Raw genomic sequence first — 16323 nt, forward strand, 5'->3', positions numbered from 1 at the left:
AAGACTTGGAAACAACCTAAGTGCCCATCGACAGATGAATGGATAAAGAAGATGTGCTGTATATATACAACGGAATACTACTCAGCCATGAAAAGATGAAATCTTGCCATTTGTGAAAACATGGATGGACCTTGAGGGTATTATGCTAAGCTAAGTAAGTCAGACAGAGAAAGACAAATACTGTATTGTTTTACTTACATGTGTAAGATAAAACAACAACAACAAAAACAAGAAACATAAGATACAGAGAACAGATTGGTGGTTACCAGAGGGGAAGGGGTGGAGGGAGGGTGCAAGTGGTAAAGGGAGATATTTGTACAATAATGGATGCAAACTAGACTTTGGTGGTGAACATGATGTAGTCTATACAGAATTAGAAATACTATGATGTACACCTGAAATTTATATAATGTTATAAACCAATGTGACCTCAGTAAGAAAAAAAAAACTGCTTCTTTATTTGCTACCGTCCTGGGGGACTCATGAATGCACGCTCCATTGGCTGTCAGAGCCAGGAGATCAGGGTCCCGTCCCTTGGACAGCAGCCACAAAAGCTGGGGTTCCAGACCTCGGTAGTACAAGCTTCTTCCAGGGAGACAGTGGCAACTTGGTTTTATTATTGGATGAGGCTAGAGAGGTAAAGAGGAGGTGTCCACAGGCTTCCCTGGTCTCTGGGGAGGATGGCAGCCCCTTGATGCTTGCTAAATTAGAAACCTGGCCCTCGGGCAGCATCTTTTAAAGTATGCAGATAAACCCCTTTTAGGGAAAGACTGGGAGATGGGTATTTTTGCTTGCTCCTTCTGCACTAAACCTTGGGGGGTAGCTGTGGTGAGGGCTTGCGTTCCCATTAAGAATTGCTTCTTTGTTCGCTGTAGTCTTGGGGTTCTCATGGACACAAGCCCCGTTGGCTTTCAGAGCTAGATGTTCTGGAGCCCATCTCTCTGGTGGGAGTCTTAAAAGCTGGGGCTTTGGATATGTGGTCCAAATCCTTCACTCCTTGAGGAGAAGGTGGGAGTTGGGGGTTCCCTCCCGACTGTATGCCGTTATGCCGGGGGTGGGATTTATGGCAAGAGTGTGTCCCAACCTTTCCTACCCATTTTGATGTGGATATTTTCTCATCAGCTAGTTTCTAGATCTTTTTCAGAGATACCTGCTCCATATGTAGCTGTACATTTGATGAGTCCATGGGAGAAGGGGGGCTCAGGAGCCTCCTAAGCCTCCATCTTGGTCGACTCCCCATTCCAGCTAACTACATGGTTTAGCCTTTGTCCCCATTCCCTGTTGCAGGAAGGACCACAAGAGCCCAGGCTTCACACGTGGGTCCCAAGGGCCTGGTTGCCATTATTTGCTGGTGGCGGTGGTGGAGCATCCAGCCACGCAGTTAGAGGGATGGGGGCAGTGGTACTCTGGCTGGTTCCCGCCTCTGGTCTTCATCAGCAGAGCTTCAGAGTTACTCATTTCCTGGACCAAGGGCTTTCTATTTTTGTTCTAAAAAATCATTCACTAAACCACATATCTTTTACCCCTGAAGTGAAAAGTAATAGTTAAATACTTTCACTCATTCCTTTATCGATATCTGCTCAGTAGTTCTTTGTCTTTGTGGAGAATTAAAAAAGCTCGTGGAATCCATTAGGATGTGCTGTCATTGATCATCTGATGGAAGGCTGTTGCTGTCAGGGTGTGAAATCGCCCTCCTTAATTGCCTTTAATTCTTTAATTTGTTGTTTTTCTGGGACAATCTTTGGGTAAGAACACTTGCTTGTTAAGAATGTTAGTGGAAATCTACATGGCGGGGCAAACTGCCGTATAATCTCCCCGTCATATGGGCTTTTACAGCTTGGCGAGACAAATTTTATTTTTGTGTCAGTTTGCTCCTGTCTCCTTTTCTTAGTTTAAGGAGCAAAGAAGACAGACCTGCTGCTGTAATTTTGGTTGAAACATTTCTAGAGACAGTTGAAAATATTTTTTTGAACGTATTGTATTCTAGAAATGATTATAGCTAGAAAAAAATTCCTGCAAAATGTAGGCAGAAGTGTGACACATTACATACTTACTTTAAGTACTATATTATTAATGAAGAGTATTTTTGTTAGTTTTAACATTCACATCAGGAAAAAACAAAAATGCCTGCGTGAATCCTTACTGTTCTGATGTAAGAGATTTGATTAAAGTAGAGGCCCTTAGCTTCAGGAACCTGACGATATGTGAGACACATAGAAAGGAATGAAAACCAAACCAAAAAAAAAACACCAAAAAACAAAAACAAAAACCTAGACATACAGGAAAATAAAAAATATTAAGTCAACTATTGTTCTGTGTACATTGGTGTAGTCTAGGGACAGGTTCAAAATAACAGAAGCAAGACATTTCAAGGGCAAGCACTTAGTGAGGAGAAGAATGAGCATAACAGTTAGCGTCATTTGCTTTACCTGTAACAGATCACACTTGGCAATGATAGCTACATCTTTAGTTAGACTAAGTTCTTCTGCCTGCTGCAATTTAGATTTTGACCTTCAAGGGTCTTTCATCTGAGAAACAATCTCTGATGGTCATTGTGAACTCTCCTTTGGCCTGCAGTTTTGAATCTGGTATTCAACCTTATAATATATCAGAAGTGGACATATGCCTGACATACAATTGGTACCAGCTGAATGGACATTCCTTTGTTCATTCTTTCAGCACATATTTATTGAGCATCTGTTATGTGCAGCCCTGTATTAAGCAGTGGAGATACAATAGTGAACAGAAAAGACAAAAATACCTCCTCTTCTCAGTCTTGCATTCTAGTGGGAGAGACAGACAAGGAATAAGTTAAATAAACTATGCCAGATGGTGGTAAAAAAGGAAAAATGAAGTAGGGAAAGGAGATGTGGAGTGTGGAGGTGAAAGTACAGATAGAGTGGCCGTGGAAGGCCTTACTGAGAAGAAGAAATTTGAGAAAAGACTTAAGGAAGTGAGAGATTGAGCTAATATATCTGGGTAAGAACATTCCAGAAAATACTCCATGGCAAGAGTGAAATGGAACATGTCAGGAACAACGAGGAGGCCAGCATGGTGCCAGGGGAGTGAATAAGAGGCAGAGCAGCAGGAGACAAAGTCACGTAATGAGGAAGAGGGCATTGAGGCCTTAGAGGTCATGCTAAGGAATTTGACTTTTTCTCTGAGTGGTCATTTGAGGCTTTGGAGCTGAGGAGTGGCATCTGGCCACTCCTCGTCTCAATGAGGCCACTCTGCAGCTGGGGAAGGAGGGGAATGAGATGGAAGCAGAGACCAGTCAGAGAGCTATTGCAGTAGTCCAGGCAGCTGGACCACGGACCAGGCTTGGACCATCTTGGGGGCTTGGATTGGTGAGAAGTGCATAAATTCTGGATATTTTTTGTAGATACATCTGACAGGATTTGTCAATGGATTGGCAGTGGGGTGTGAGGGAAAAAGGATGATTTGAAGATTTGTGATTTGATTAATTGGCAGGGTGAATAGCCATTAACTGAGATGCGAAAGGCTATGGGAGAAGCAGGAACATCAGGAGCTCACTTTTGGACCTGTTAAATTGAGACATATCAGATATCCAAGGAGGACATGGGGGGAAAGTCATGCAGTGGATGTGTAAAGTTCAGAGTCGTCAGCATATAAGTGATATTCAAACCCAAGACCTGAATGAATGAGTGTAGATAGAAAGCTGAAGAGGTCCAAGAACTGAGCCCTGGGGCACACTAGCATTTATAAATTGGGCAGCAAAGAAGCCTGAGTGGAATGTACAGAAAGGTAGGAAGAAAACTGGGCAGTTGTGGTTTCCTGGAAGCCAAGTAAAGAAAGGGTTTCTAGGATGAGACAATAGTTTGTGTCAAGTACTACCATTAGGAAAAGTGAGTTGAGAACTGAGTCTTGACTGTTGGATTTACAATGTAGAAGTTACTGGCAATGATTTTAAAAACAATTTTAGTGGAGTGGTGGGAGTGAAAGGCTGATGGAATTGGTTCAAGAAAAAGTGAGAGGAAAGGCACTGGGAGACAGTATGTGCAGACAAATCTCTCAAAAATTTTGCTATAAAGGGAAGGAGAGAAATGGGACATTTATGAAGGGCTTGGCTGGGTGAGACAGGATGTTCTTAGAAAAGCAGAAGCGAAAGCCTGTGAGTCAATGAGGGGACACTTTCACATTTTAGCAGGACCTCTCTGGCTGCTGTGTTGAGAAAAGACTGAAGGAGCATCCTCTTATGCTGAGCCATCAGTGGTGGCCACTTTCCATACTTTTGTGATATGCCAGCTTGCAGATCATGCCAGATACATGCATGGATGAGTCAGCAAGAAGCCAGGTCATGAAGATGAGAAGCAGAGCTAGAGCTTGCAAAGGCTTGGAGTAAGACGTGTCATCGGGAGCACAATAGAGACAAGTAGAAGAGGTAGAATGTCAGTAGAACATCACTGTTGGCTCCTTGCCAGGATTACACACCACAAAACTGACCCTGATGCCTTAGGAACCAGAAGTGATGTGAGGACAGTGCTGGCTCTGGTGTCCTGAATCCTCTCTTTCAAACTAAACTTGGAAGGGTCACAATTTGTTCTTCAGAGGTGGAGAGGAGGGGGAGTGAGTGAGTGGTTGCTCTGGTCCTGCCCTAGAGTGGAAAAGATAATATACAGAGAAAAAGGTCACGCCAGTGAAAACCGTGCAGCTGTCAGCCTTCAGCTCTCTTGTTCATTCCATTCATTAGAGGTCAGGTTGAGGGGAAGTTATTTTATTATGCCACATCCCATTTGGAATTCCCCTGGGCAATTTGCTCTACACCCTTACTGTAAGGGTCTCTAAGAGGCTCAGTTTATAGACAGGACAGAGGTGGCTGTTCGGCTCTCTTAGAAACCCCTTTGGAAGGCTTCTCTTGGCTTCCTTAACCAACTGGCCTCGTGAGAGCCTCACTGTGTAAACCTCTATTCTGACTTCTCTGTTCTGGGTGTTTTGGGGAAGACCAGGGGCTCTATGGTCCCGTTTTAGTGCAGTGCTGACGCCCATGAGACTTGGCATATAAATAAAACTTTAAGAGAGTTTGGATATTCCTGGGATGAGATGGAGATGTCTATTGTTCCCCTAAAGGGGCTCAGGGTGAGGCAGTGCCCTGGGGTCAGGCCATGTGGTAGAGGATGGGGTAGAAGAAAATTAGTGGAAATAATTCTGGGGAAGCAGAATTTCATTTGTAGGGGAATGTGAGTAAGCAGAGCTACTTAAAGCATATTGTGATGGGAAACATAGATGCCGCATTATCAAGGAAACATCTGGAAATGCTGTTGGATCATGGGGACTCTCAAATCCTAACCACAACCCCCTCCTCTCCACTCTGCTCCCCCAGGACTTCTCTGAGGGCTGTGACCCTCCCATGCCTCACATTATTGCAGCTTTTTAGTCAGCTCCCTGGAGCAGTAGAAGGGCAGAGGGAAGGGTTAAAGGCACCCCTCCTCCACCTCTGCCCACCCTGGGAGAGGACTGGAGGACGGGATCCAGCCACCATTTGGAATGTGAGAGCTGTCCTGTGAGAACACCTTCCAATGTGAATCAAGGCATGTAGATTAAATTCTTGATTGAGGACTTAAACGTAACGCTGGTGTGTTGTTTTAGAATTTGCTTTTGTGGGGCTGGCCCCGTAGCGTAGCGGTTAAGTGTGCGTGCTCCGCTGCTGGCGGCCCAGGTTCAGATCCCGGGCGCGCACCGACGCACCGCTTGTCAGGCCATGCTGTGGGGGCCTCCCACATAAAGTGGAGGAAGATGGGCACAGATGTTAGCCCAGGGCCAGTCTTCCTCAGCAAAAAGAGGAGGATTGGCATGGATGTTAGCTCAGGGCTGATCTTCCTAACACATGCACACAAAAAGAATTTGCTTTTGCTGTGCAGGCAGTTGATGAAGCACAGTGTGCTGAACTGTCCTGGTCTGTACAATGGTGCTTCACACTCTGTGCCCCTGAAATTGTGATGTTATAGTTACGTGTTAGATGCACTTGTGTACACGTATTTTTTGGCACTTGTCCTTATGTCTTTTTTAGGCCTCATTTCCATTATATTATAAGGCAAAGTCTACAATTTCTATTTCTTTGGCACCCCCAGGAAAGATACATGAGTTTTGCATTCAGAGTGCTGAATAAACATTGTTAAATAAAAGTTGTTAACTTCTAGACAATAGTATATATATGCAGAGTAAATTGCTAATCTGATTTCTTCGTTTTAGAAAAAGTGCTACGTATACATAATTTAATTAGAATAATGCTTTGCATTTAAACACATTTAATGTATAAGCTCCAATCATTGATTTTTTACAAATTGCTAAGTATCCTTATGGTATTCCCACATAGATAAACTTCTTAGAATAGATCAGAAGATGTAAAATAATTCAACTCTGTTGCCTCCCCCAGATCTGAGACCCTATGGTGTATGTGCCAGGTTCTGTAGACAATCAAGTCTCACCTTTGTCCCAGAGACATACATAAGTGACTATTACCCAAGATAGGATCCAGGAAGGGCCCATGCAGAGAAGCACAGACAAAAATGTCCTGGGGTTCAAAGGAGGGAGAGAGCATGTTAGTTGAGGAAGTTGGTCCAGGCTTTGTAAGGGAGATGGTGTAAGGAATGAGCTTTGAAGGATGGATAGACTTTCATTAGCTCTAGGTTGGGGACAGCTGTTCCAGCCAGGTCAAGGTAAGAGCCCCTGGACAGGCGTGGGTATTAGGAAGCTGTGGCTAAGAGTTGAGGTAAATAAAGGGACACAGTGTCCTCTAGTCCAATAGGAAACATGGATTTTAAAGTAAGGGTAAACTGGGAGAAAATGGTAATTTTAACAATAATAGCCAGCAAATGTGGGGTACCTTCTTCTCAGATGCCAGACGTTATATAAAATGCTTTACTTATGGGATCTCTTTTAATCTGGAAAAGGTCAGGTCTATTTTTGTTGAAGAGTTTTTCATACAACAGCTACATTATCAGAGCTGTGATCCTGCAGGTTCACACAGATGAAGCACAGGGAAAGACAAGACTGGGAGAGCACTCGGGGCCATTTGTATGTTCTCAGCAAGAGTAATGAGGACTTGAGTTATTCCGGCATGAACATCAGTGAAAATACAAAATTGGGTTGGTTTGAATCAGAATTCATTTTAAGCTTCATATTGCTGTCTCTGCTAAGAGTATTTTCTAACTCACATTTTGGTGGAATTCTTGAGGACCTAGATGGCCTATGTTCTGTCTTAAGTTCCTTCAGTGGGATATGGAAACCAGGAGTCAACAAGGCCTAAGTCCCTTAGTGTTACCTGAGACAGAAACCCAGAGGCGACACAGATTCCTCCCTCTCTCTCACTCCCTACATCTTATCTGTCCCCAGTTGACTGATGGGTCAAGATTGTCTCATGAGATTGTTGACGTCCTCTCTCATTTCATGTCCCAAAAGCCCAGATGCCTCGAATGTTCCAGTTTTGAACTGCTGTGAAATACTAATCCCAGTATTAACTGTCTTGCAGATTCCATTGTGATTGGATTTTGGGTTGGTCTCGCGGTCTTCGTGATTTTCATGTTTTTTGTGCTGACCTTGCTGACCAAGACAGGAGCCCCACACCAAGAGTAAGTTTAGGCTGTTCCTAAATGTGTGTTAAGCCCCACAGGGAACGGAAGAAACAGAAATAGTGTCCAGGGCTGGGACTGCTTCCAGTCGGGGAGAGATGGGGCTGGTTATGGATTTGCTGTCTGGACCCAGGCGCCGATGGGGTGGATCTGCCTTCCTGCTGGCGCTTCCCCTCTTGCCTGTGGGGCTTGTTTTCAAGTGCACCCTTGTGAACCTGGGTTTCTTCATCCTTCCCTATAGTCTTATTGCCAATCCAGGCCTGATTTTTCTATTGAAATATTTATTAATTAGGATGTATTTTGTCCTCAGTCCCAAAAGAATATAGATGACTCATCAGACTAAAAACAGTGAAAAAAGACAAGAGCAAAAATGGGATGAAAACTAGTTTTCAAACACGTTTCAAGGAGCAGAGAAATAGTTGTTACTAGATACTCAACTAAATTAATTATTGACAATAATCACTGAGTTCAACACTGAGTTTCCTTGAAACTAGGATAAAAGTGGAAGGGCTGGCCTGGTGGTGTAGTGGTTAAGTTCGTACACTCCACGTCGGCGGCCCGGGGTTTGCAGGTTTGAATCCTGGGCACAGACCTGCTCACCGCTTATCAAGCCATGCTGTGGCAGGCGTCCCACAGATAAAGTAGAGGAAGATGGGTACGGATGTTAGCCCAGGGCCAATCTTCCTTAGCAAAAAGAGGAGGATTGGCAACAGATGTAAGCTCAGGGCTAATCTGCCTCACCAGAAAAAAAAAAAAACCCACTAAGGATTATATAATTATCACAGCATGATAAAGAACATTTATGTTGGGCTTTGGATTTATGGAGGAAATTATTACATGGATGCTTAAAAAATGTTGGGTAACATCAAAACGTATTTATTCAGTTATGGTTTGCAAAAAACTCAGAAATGTTCTAGAGGATTTTTTTTACCCCAACTCTTAATAAAAAGGGAAAAGTAAGTATGTTGGATACCTTATTAGTTGGTCCCAGCAGGCAATAGCATACTCAAATTAGGTAATTAGAAGAACTTTTTTTTTTTTGGTGAGGAAGATTAGCCCTGAGCTAACCTCTGTTGCCAATCCTCCTCTTTTTCCTGAGGAAGGTTGGCCCTGAGCTAACATCCATGCCCATCTTCCTCTATTTTATATGTGGGACGCCTGCCACAGCATGGCTTGATAAGTGGTGCACAGGTCCGCGCCCAGGATCTGAACCTGCAAACCTTGACACGAACTTAACCACTGCGCCACTGGGCTGGCGCCCAGAAGAACTTTTGATAAAGGGATTATTTACGGTAATTGTGGCCAGGGAAGAGGACAACCCCGCAGGACAGTGCAGGACCCCAGAGCTAGCAACACTGAGGAGTGGATGCCACCCTAGATTTGGAGGGGACCCTGACTGGAACCCAGGAGTCCTGCAGAGAGGGTGCCTGAGAGGAGCTGTGGCCTTGGGTCGAGGGACACAGCCAGCCCAATGTGACCTCTCAGGGAGGAAGCCTCAAAATACATACGCAGACCTTACTTTCCTCGTCCCTCCCCATCTTCCACCATTGCCCCCGTTGGCTGAACACAACAACCCAGCCAGAGCCTCCATCAAAGATCAGCTTCCCAGGGCACAGAGCAGGGGTGGGAGGGGGGCAGTGGAGAGTGACCTGGGAGAGTAAATGGAAGAAATTTAGCACAAATCCTAACATTTTCCATTTGGTATCTCACTTAACGCTGGCAGCCTGGCAGCAGTATTCTCATTGCTGTATCTCGTCAGATAGTCTCCAGTGTCTGTTGTTCAGTCTTCAGCCTGCACTTGAACTATAACAAATACCTGGGTAAAGGGCACAGTTCTGCCCATCACTCAGCTATTTTCAGACATTAAGGTCTGGAAAAAAAAAATTAAACACATTTTAAATGAGAGGAAAATACCATTTTATTGAAGCATATGGAGACATATGGTTCAGAATCTCTTTAACAGCCACTAAAAAGCCACTATAAAGACATGAATTTTCCCTTTTCTCTCTCCATGTCCTCATAAACATCTGCACATGCCTTTGCTTCTGTTGTATTGGTCCGGGGAATTTAACAATATGGTGTAGATTGCAACAGTAGCAAGAGAAGTTGAGGACAAACTCAGATTAGGGTGCATGTCATGGATTGGTCAGGGAATAATAACACCCTCTTATCTTCCTTTTCCATGGAGGAACAGATGGATTTTTGTGGAGTTATTGAGATGTATTTGTTTGATGTGGGATGCCGGTGATTTTACGGATGGGAACACCCTAGCGCAAAATAGAACATGATTTCTTGTAATGATTAATTGTATGTATCAACTTCTCTAGGCCATAGTGCCCAGCTATTTGATCAAACATTATTCCAGATGTTTCTGAGGTTTCTTTTTAGATGAGATAACATTTAAAGCAGTAGACTGAGTAAAGCAGATCATCTTCCATAATATGAGTGGGCCTCGTCCAATCAGTGGAAGACCTTCCTAGAAACAGCAAAAAGCTTGCTGAATTCCTTTTTGCTTGAAACTCTTTCAAGCAAAAAGGAATTCTGGGAGAAGACTGCCTTCAGACTTGAACTGCAATTCTTCCCTGGGTCTCCTGCCTGCCAGCCTAGCAGGTTTGGGACTTGCTGGCCTCCACAATCCATAAACCAATTCCTGTAAATAAATCTCTCTCTCTGTTGGTTCTGTTTCCCTGCAGAACCCTGACTAACACATTCCCTAACATGTCGTGGTGACCCTGGGTAGCTGTGACTTGTATCTTCAGTCTGAATTCGTGGTTCTGAATAATCTCAATCAAAGGACAGAGTCATTGTAACTCTACATGCTTTTAATGAGATTAAGGAGAAAGTCTAACCTTTTTTTGCTTTTAATAAGATAATGGATCAGCCCTCAGGGCCACTTTAAATGCTCTTTTGAGTCTGAGGCAGTATAAGATGTGGCATTTGGTTGCAGTATATCATAATAGAAAACTGAAAGAAACAGACATGTGGAAAAATCCCTAAAGGGATCAGTTAAAAGGACTTTCAGAGCTTAGTAAACTTGACATTGATTCGGCAGAAATGTTCTCTAAAACAGATATTATTTTTTCCATTCAGCCCACTTTAACATAAAAAACCAATTTTAAGTTTGCCTGTGATAATTAGGCCTGGAGGAAAGAATGATAAATCATTGAGAATGATAATAAGAGCCTTTTTTTAATGTTCACTGTATTCCAGGGTCTACTAATCACTTGATATATATAATCCCACCAAGTCCTCATGGGAAGATGCAGTAAATCCCATAAGTGTTCCCACTTCACAGACAAGAAATATGAGGCTGAATCACTTGTCTGAAGTCTCACAGGTAAAAAACCATGGGGCCGGGCCTCAGACTAAAGCCTCTTTGGCTCTGAAGCTCCTGTTATTAACCACTACATTGAATTATCACATATTGGTAATGTTTAATCTCTTCCTTTTGTTGAACCAAAGATACCAGCAAGTGATCAGATTTGTTTTCTTTTATCAAATGCTGGACCAAGCATGGGCTCTGGAGGCAGACATTCCCAGTTACTCACTGAGCCTTTGGCTGATTCTTAACCTCTCTATGCTTGAGATTCCTTATTTATAAAAGTAAAACAGGATGGCCTCCTAGGATTACCGTAAATATTAAATGAGCTAATACCCGTGGAGCTGCTGGCGTACGCCAGGCTCACATGCTACTCAGTGAGGATTAGCCCAGCCCTTCCGTGCTGGTGCAAGGCCTGGTGAGAGCTGAAGGGTTTGGTAACGAGTAGGAGAGAAAAGAAGAAGAAACCCATCCTCCCGTGGGACAGTGAGGCCCTGAGCCATTCACATCGCGTCCACACTTGACAAAGTGCTGCCTCATTCTACCCTAGCTTCACCTTGGCGTGTCTCAGTGAAACAGTAAGATGACTTTAGAAAGGAGGTTAAGTAGAGAATCTTGGTGATGGGCTGGGAGGACTGACGTCTGAATTCTGACTGCTTTATATCTCAGGCTGTCTGGGTAGTTTGTCACGAAAAACAGCTACTTCCTCAAGTAGCGTATCAGGCAGCATCCTTTTGGGCTATGACTCGAACACTCTGGTTAAGATACCTGATCAAGTCTGCAAGCTCAAAATGGACCAGTGCTGAATCTACCACTTAATTCTATCTTGTTCTCCATGGAGGCATCTCAGGGCGGGGCTGAATGGCTCCCTAGGATCTCATCATTGCTGACGCACAGAAAGAGTACGTGCATCCCTTTGAAAGTAGTAAGACACAAGGATGGCAGATACTGCAACCCGTGCCCCCAGGCCCTGTGCCCATGCTCCCAGCAGACATCACTAATCAACTGTGTTATCTTCCCTGCATAGCCAAGACTTTGCCTCAGAGTCGTTTTCAAATCACCACTCCAGGCAGCCAGCAGGAATCAATCCCAGTTTACCTGAGAGAGAACATGTATTTGCCTTCCCCAGCTGGACCTCCATTTAACAGCGCTGGCTGGCAGAAGTTGTTGAGACCCATTCGACAGCACAGAGCTAATGACACCTCGATAAAATGGGCAAGTTTTTCCCTTGAAGTTTTCAACTTGGGGTCATATTAGCATAAGAACTTCCATTCTGGAGTCACTGACTAGTCAGTGGCATCTGTTGAGGGAAGGACTGTGTAATCATCAGACTAGGTAATGAGACAGTAATAAACAGCTCCCCAAATCTCAGTATAGCACAGCGTAAGTTTGTTTTTTGCTCAAGCTGCATGTTTGCTGAGGGTCAGTAAGGGGTGGACAGAAGCTTCTCCACTTCTAGCTGCACTGTCTCCACCACTCGGCCCCCTGGGTCACTGTGACAGGGAAGAGAACACAGCCTTCTGTTCCTCAGCCTGGAAGTGGCCCACATCCCTTCCTTTCACAGCTCATTGGCCAGAACTAGCTACACCCGCCTGACTGCCCAGGCTGCGAAGGGTCATCTTTGTGCCCAGAAGGAGAAGAGAACCAGGTATTGGTGAGCACTAGAAAAGTGTGCTGCAAAGGGAAAAGACTGTTATAAAAGTGACATCACCTTTCTTAAAAGCTTCTAGGCCCAAGAAGCAGCTTTAATGGGGACTATTTTTCCCATGGACTATTTGCTGTTGTGTGTGGGGAGAAAAACCCCTCTTACCTGGATCCCTTATGGATAATGAAGATAAGAGAACCATTTCCCTCTGCTTTCTCAGCTAAGGAGCCATTTACTCTGTCTGCTGTCTTGTTAGAGCATTATAGCCCCATTTTCATAAATCTGTCAGAGAAAGAAAGAGTAATGGGAAAGGCGTGGATCCCACTTTCATGTTGAATATTACGGAGTTCTTAAAAAAATTTTCAAACCCCAGACATTATATAGGCTCCTTTTGTAGACTTTTTCTAACTGCACCTTGTCTAGGTGGAGGTGTTCTTCTTTTAGTGGTAAGTGTAGGATTGCACATGACCTTGTAAAAATGGAAATTACATTTTACCTTGAATTGCAATTCAGCTGAATATGGCACTCACTAAGGATGGGTACAGTGCGCCTAAAAGCTAAGAGCAGGAAAATGTCTGTGCTCCAGGCCACAGGGACTAGCTGGCAAAGTGCAAATGTGGCAAGTGGTTCCCGAGGAAGTCCTGTCATTCTGAGATGTCTACCACCATCAACAAGTAGAAAACTTGACTATTTTATGTATTGGATTCGATTTACACACCTTTGTTCAGGAGTTACTTTTAATTCCCCATCAATTAAGAGGTGTTTACTGAGTGTACAGTTACACCTTGCCCAGGACCATGCTGAGGGTTGTTCTAAGATAGTGGACTCTTCCTTGCCCTAGAGATACTGACATCTTCCTAGTAAGTCAGAACTACCAACTGAAGCAACCAAAGGCACTTCCCCAGATGGGAGGGTTTGATCAGTGCCTCTGTTGGGCTTGTTACATGAGATGAAGCTCTTAGTATAGGCTATAGCGCCATGAATGTTAGTGCTTATTATTATTTTCTCACTGGTTAATGACAGAGGTTTTACTCTTAGTAGGTCTTTGTTTAGCTTACGCATCTTTAAAATCCACTGGAAGTGCCTGCTGGAAATACCAGGTGCCCACAGGCTGGACTGCCCACCGCTTCTCATGAGAGGAGCAAACCTGAGGACAGTCGTGGGCATGCTAAGACTAGGTCCTGCATTTGTAAAAACTCGTCATAAATCTGGAAAATTCCTAAGGGAGTAATCCAGAGCATTGCAGGTGTTTTCCCTCTGCAAATGCAAAGGAGTGTGCACTCCTGACCTGATTTGTCTTTTGGGTCACAGAGGAAGAAGCCCTTCACTAAACACTGGAGTGGCTATGCCTCTCCCGGGAACCAGGCTTTGGACAACCTGCAGAGACAGCTGTTCACTACAGATGAGCTGTACACTCATTGAGGGTCTAATGACTGTGAGGCCCTTTGAGAGATGCAGAGATGAACGAAAACAGCATAGCGTTATATAGGAGAGGAAAGACCCTACACAAATCGCTCTGGCACGAGGCAGGAAGGGATGCATCCTGTAAGAGAAGGTCAGTAAAATACGGCAGGTGCACGGAGGAGGGACAGATTCCTTCCCTTTGGAAGATCAGAGAGTCTCCATGAAGGCAGTGACCTTTGAGTTGGACAATGAAGAAGGTATTTGATTTTGATAGACAGAGAGAGGTAGAAGGGCCCATCAGGTAGAAGGAACAGTACAAGGCACAGGGAGGGACAGTCCTGAGTGCACTGGGGGACAGTCAGGTCCCATGTGGCTGGACTGTAGGGTTAGTGAGGGAACTGGTGGGAGAGGACACTGGAAAGGCCAGGTGATGTGAGTGGAGCATCAGAAACATCAGGCAGAAGAGTTTGGGGAGGGAAGGTTCTTGAGCAGGGGAGTGTCATGGGAGTAAATGATAATCAGTGCAGACGCCAGAGGACTAGATGGATCTTCACATTAGAGGCTCTCTGTTAGGTATGGAAAGTTCCACAGGTAGAGAGAATACACAACACAACATGGTGAGAAGATAAGACTAAGAATCAGAACAGTCTGGACACAACTTACTAGTGGAGTTCAGTGATGTTGCAATCAGTAGGTTAAGTCCAAATTGCATTTCTTATTACAAGCTGAAAATAAGGAATACAAATGCTTAAAACAAATAAGTGAAACAAATGATTTCAAAGTTAAAGTTTCTGTCACAATAAACTATTGTAATTTTTTAAAAGTTTGGATGACACAGGAGAACTTCTTACGAACTTTCTAGCTAGATCTCAATTTCTTGATGACAAGATAGGAATGTGACAAAAATAATGAAAAGCACTAAAATTCTTGGTGATTCTAAATTTTCTGACTAATTGTCTTAGTCTGTTCAGGCTGTTATAACAGAGTACTGTAGACTGGGTGGCTTATGAATAACAGAAATTTATTTCTCACAGTTTTAGAGGCTGGGAATTCCAAGATCAAGACACCAGCAGATTCAGTGTCTGGTGAGAACCTGCTTCCTGGTTCATAGATGGTGGACTTCCCACTGTCCCCACATGGAGGAGGGGACAAAGGAGCTCTCTGGGGCCTCTTTTATAAGGCCACTAATCCCACGCGTGAGGGCTTTGCCCTGATGACTGACTTAATCGCGTCCCAAAGGCCCTACATCCTAATACCACCACATGGGGGACTAGGTTTCGACATATGATTTTTGGAAGGTCACAGACATGCAGTCTATAGCACAAATGTTCTTCAGTATTCTTTCTTTTCTTTATGATACTTATAAAATGACATTAATTGCTAGTTCAGTCGACATCTCAAAGTTTCTCATTCTTTCTTTTTTTTTTTATGAGGAAGATCAGCCCTGAGCTAACATCCGATGCCAATACTCCTCTTTTTGCCGAGAAAAATTGGCCTTAGGCTAACATCCGTGCCCATCTTCCTCTACTTTACATGGGACACTGCCACAGCGTGGCTTGACAAGCAGTGTGTTGGTGCGTGCCCGGGATCCAGACCTGCGATCCCCGGGCCACTGAAGTGGAGCGTGCATACTTAACTGCTATGCCACCGGGCCGGCCCCTTTCTTATTCTTTCAATGTTCCAGTTGTTGAAGATTGTGGCTTCTGGTTTTAACTATAATTTTAATTAAGGTGGAATTTAAGGTGTAATTTTTAGTTTTCACAAGTGTAACCAAAGCTGTAGAAGAACAAGTTGATTTTAAACTATTTTACGTGCTCTAATAGGTGCCAGTGAGCATTATTTTTCCATATGCCAACCAAATTTGAGAAAATGAGAAGGTCTCAGCTAGTTGTTTTCTCTCTGTCGTGAGAGCATAAAACCGCATAGAGCAGTACCCAGGCCGTCCACAGGCACATGTTTTATAAGGCTAGAAAGACATCCTTAACAATATGGCATATGCTTCTTTCCTGAAAACTGAATTAAGACAATATTCAGCTGCAAACTGCCCCTGCCTAATTAGTGAGAATCCTTTGATATTCACGTCATTAAATAGAAAAGAATATTTTCAGGTGTGACTCATGAGGGCTAGGCTGCTTTAAAGACTGGGTAACCACTGAGGGGTAGTGTTTTCACTCACCTTCCTTGAAGGGATTCTTAGCAATAAATGACAGGAAGTCTCCCTCCATGGAAACTGAGCCCCTGCAGACTCCAAGGCTGGCCAGTTGTGGAAGGTGCAAGATGCCCTGTTAGTAGCTCTGCGGTCTGTGAGCTCCAAGGACTCACATGGGGAGGCCTCATGGAAGACTCTGGAACAGAGGAGACATGGA

The 16323-nt window shown here is 44.0% G+C and overlaps 1 protein-coding gene across 2 annotated transcripts in view; it reads left to right on the forward strand.

Moving 5' to 3' along the window:
- Positions 1 to 16323, forward strand: part of MRAP2 (melanocortin 2 receptor accessory protein 2) — a 46312-nt gene that overhangs the window by 23798 nt on the left and 6191 nt on the right. Inside the window, exons 1-2 of one of the 2 annotated variants that reach the window (XM_087443737.1) lie at positions 7515 to 7589; positions 10800 to 10926. Coding sequence is in view for 1 of the 2 variants with exons in the window: in XM_087443736.1 (XP_087299862.1) it covers positions 7490 to 7589 (100 nt within the window). In the remaining variant the exon portion in view is untranslated. Of the gene's footprint in view, positions 1 to 7489; positions 7590 to 10799; positions 10927 to 16323 lie in introns of those variants that run through there. The other variant, XM_087443736.1, reaches the window with a different exon arrangement.

Source organism: Ceratotherium simum, chromosome 19 (genome assembly GCF_057802395.1).
Source record: "Ceratotherium simum simum isolate JZ-2026a chromosome 19, ASM5780239v1, whole genome shotgun sequence".
NCBI classification, from domain to species: domain Eukaryota; kingdom Metazoa; phylum Chordata; class Mammalia; order Perissodactyla; family Rhinocerotidae; genus Ceratotherium; species Ceratotherium simum.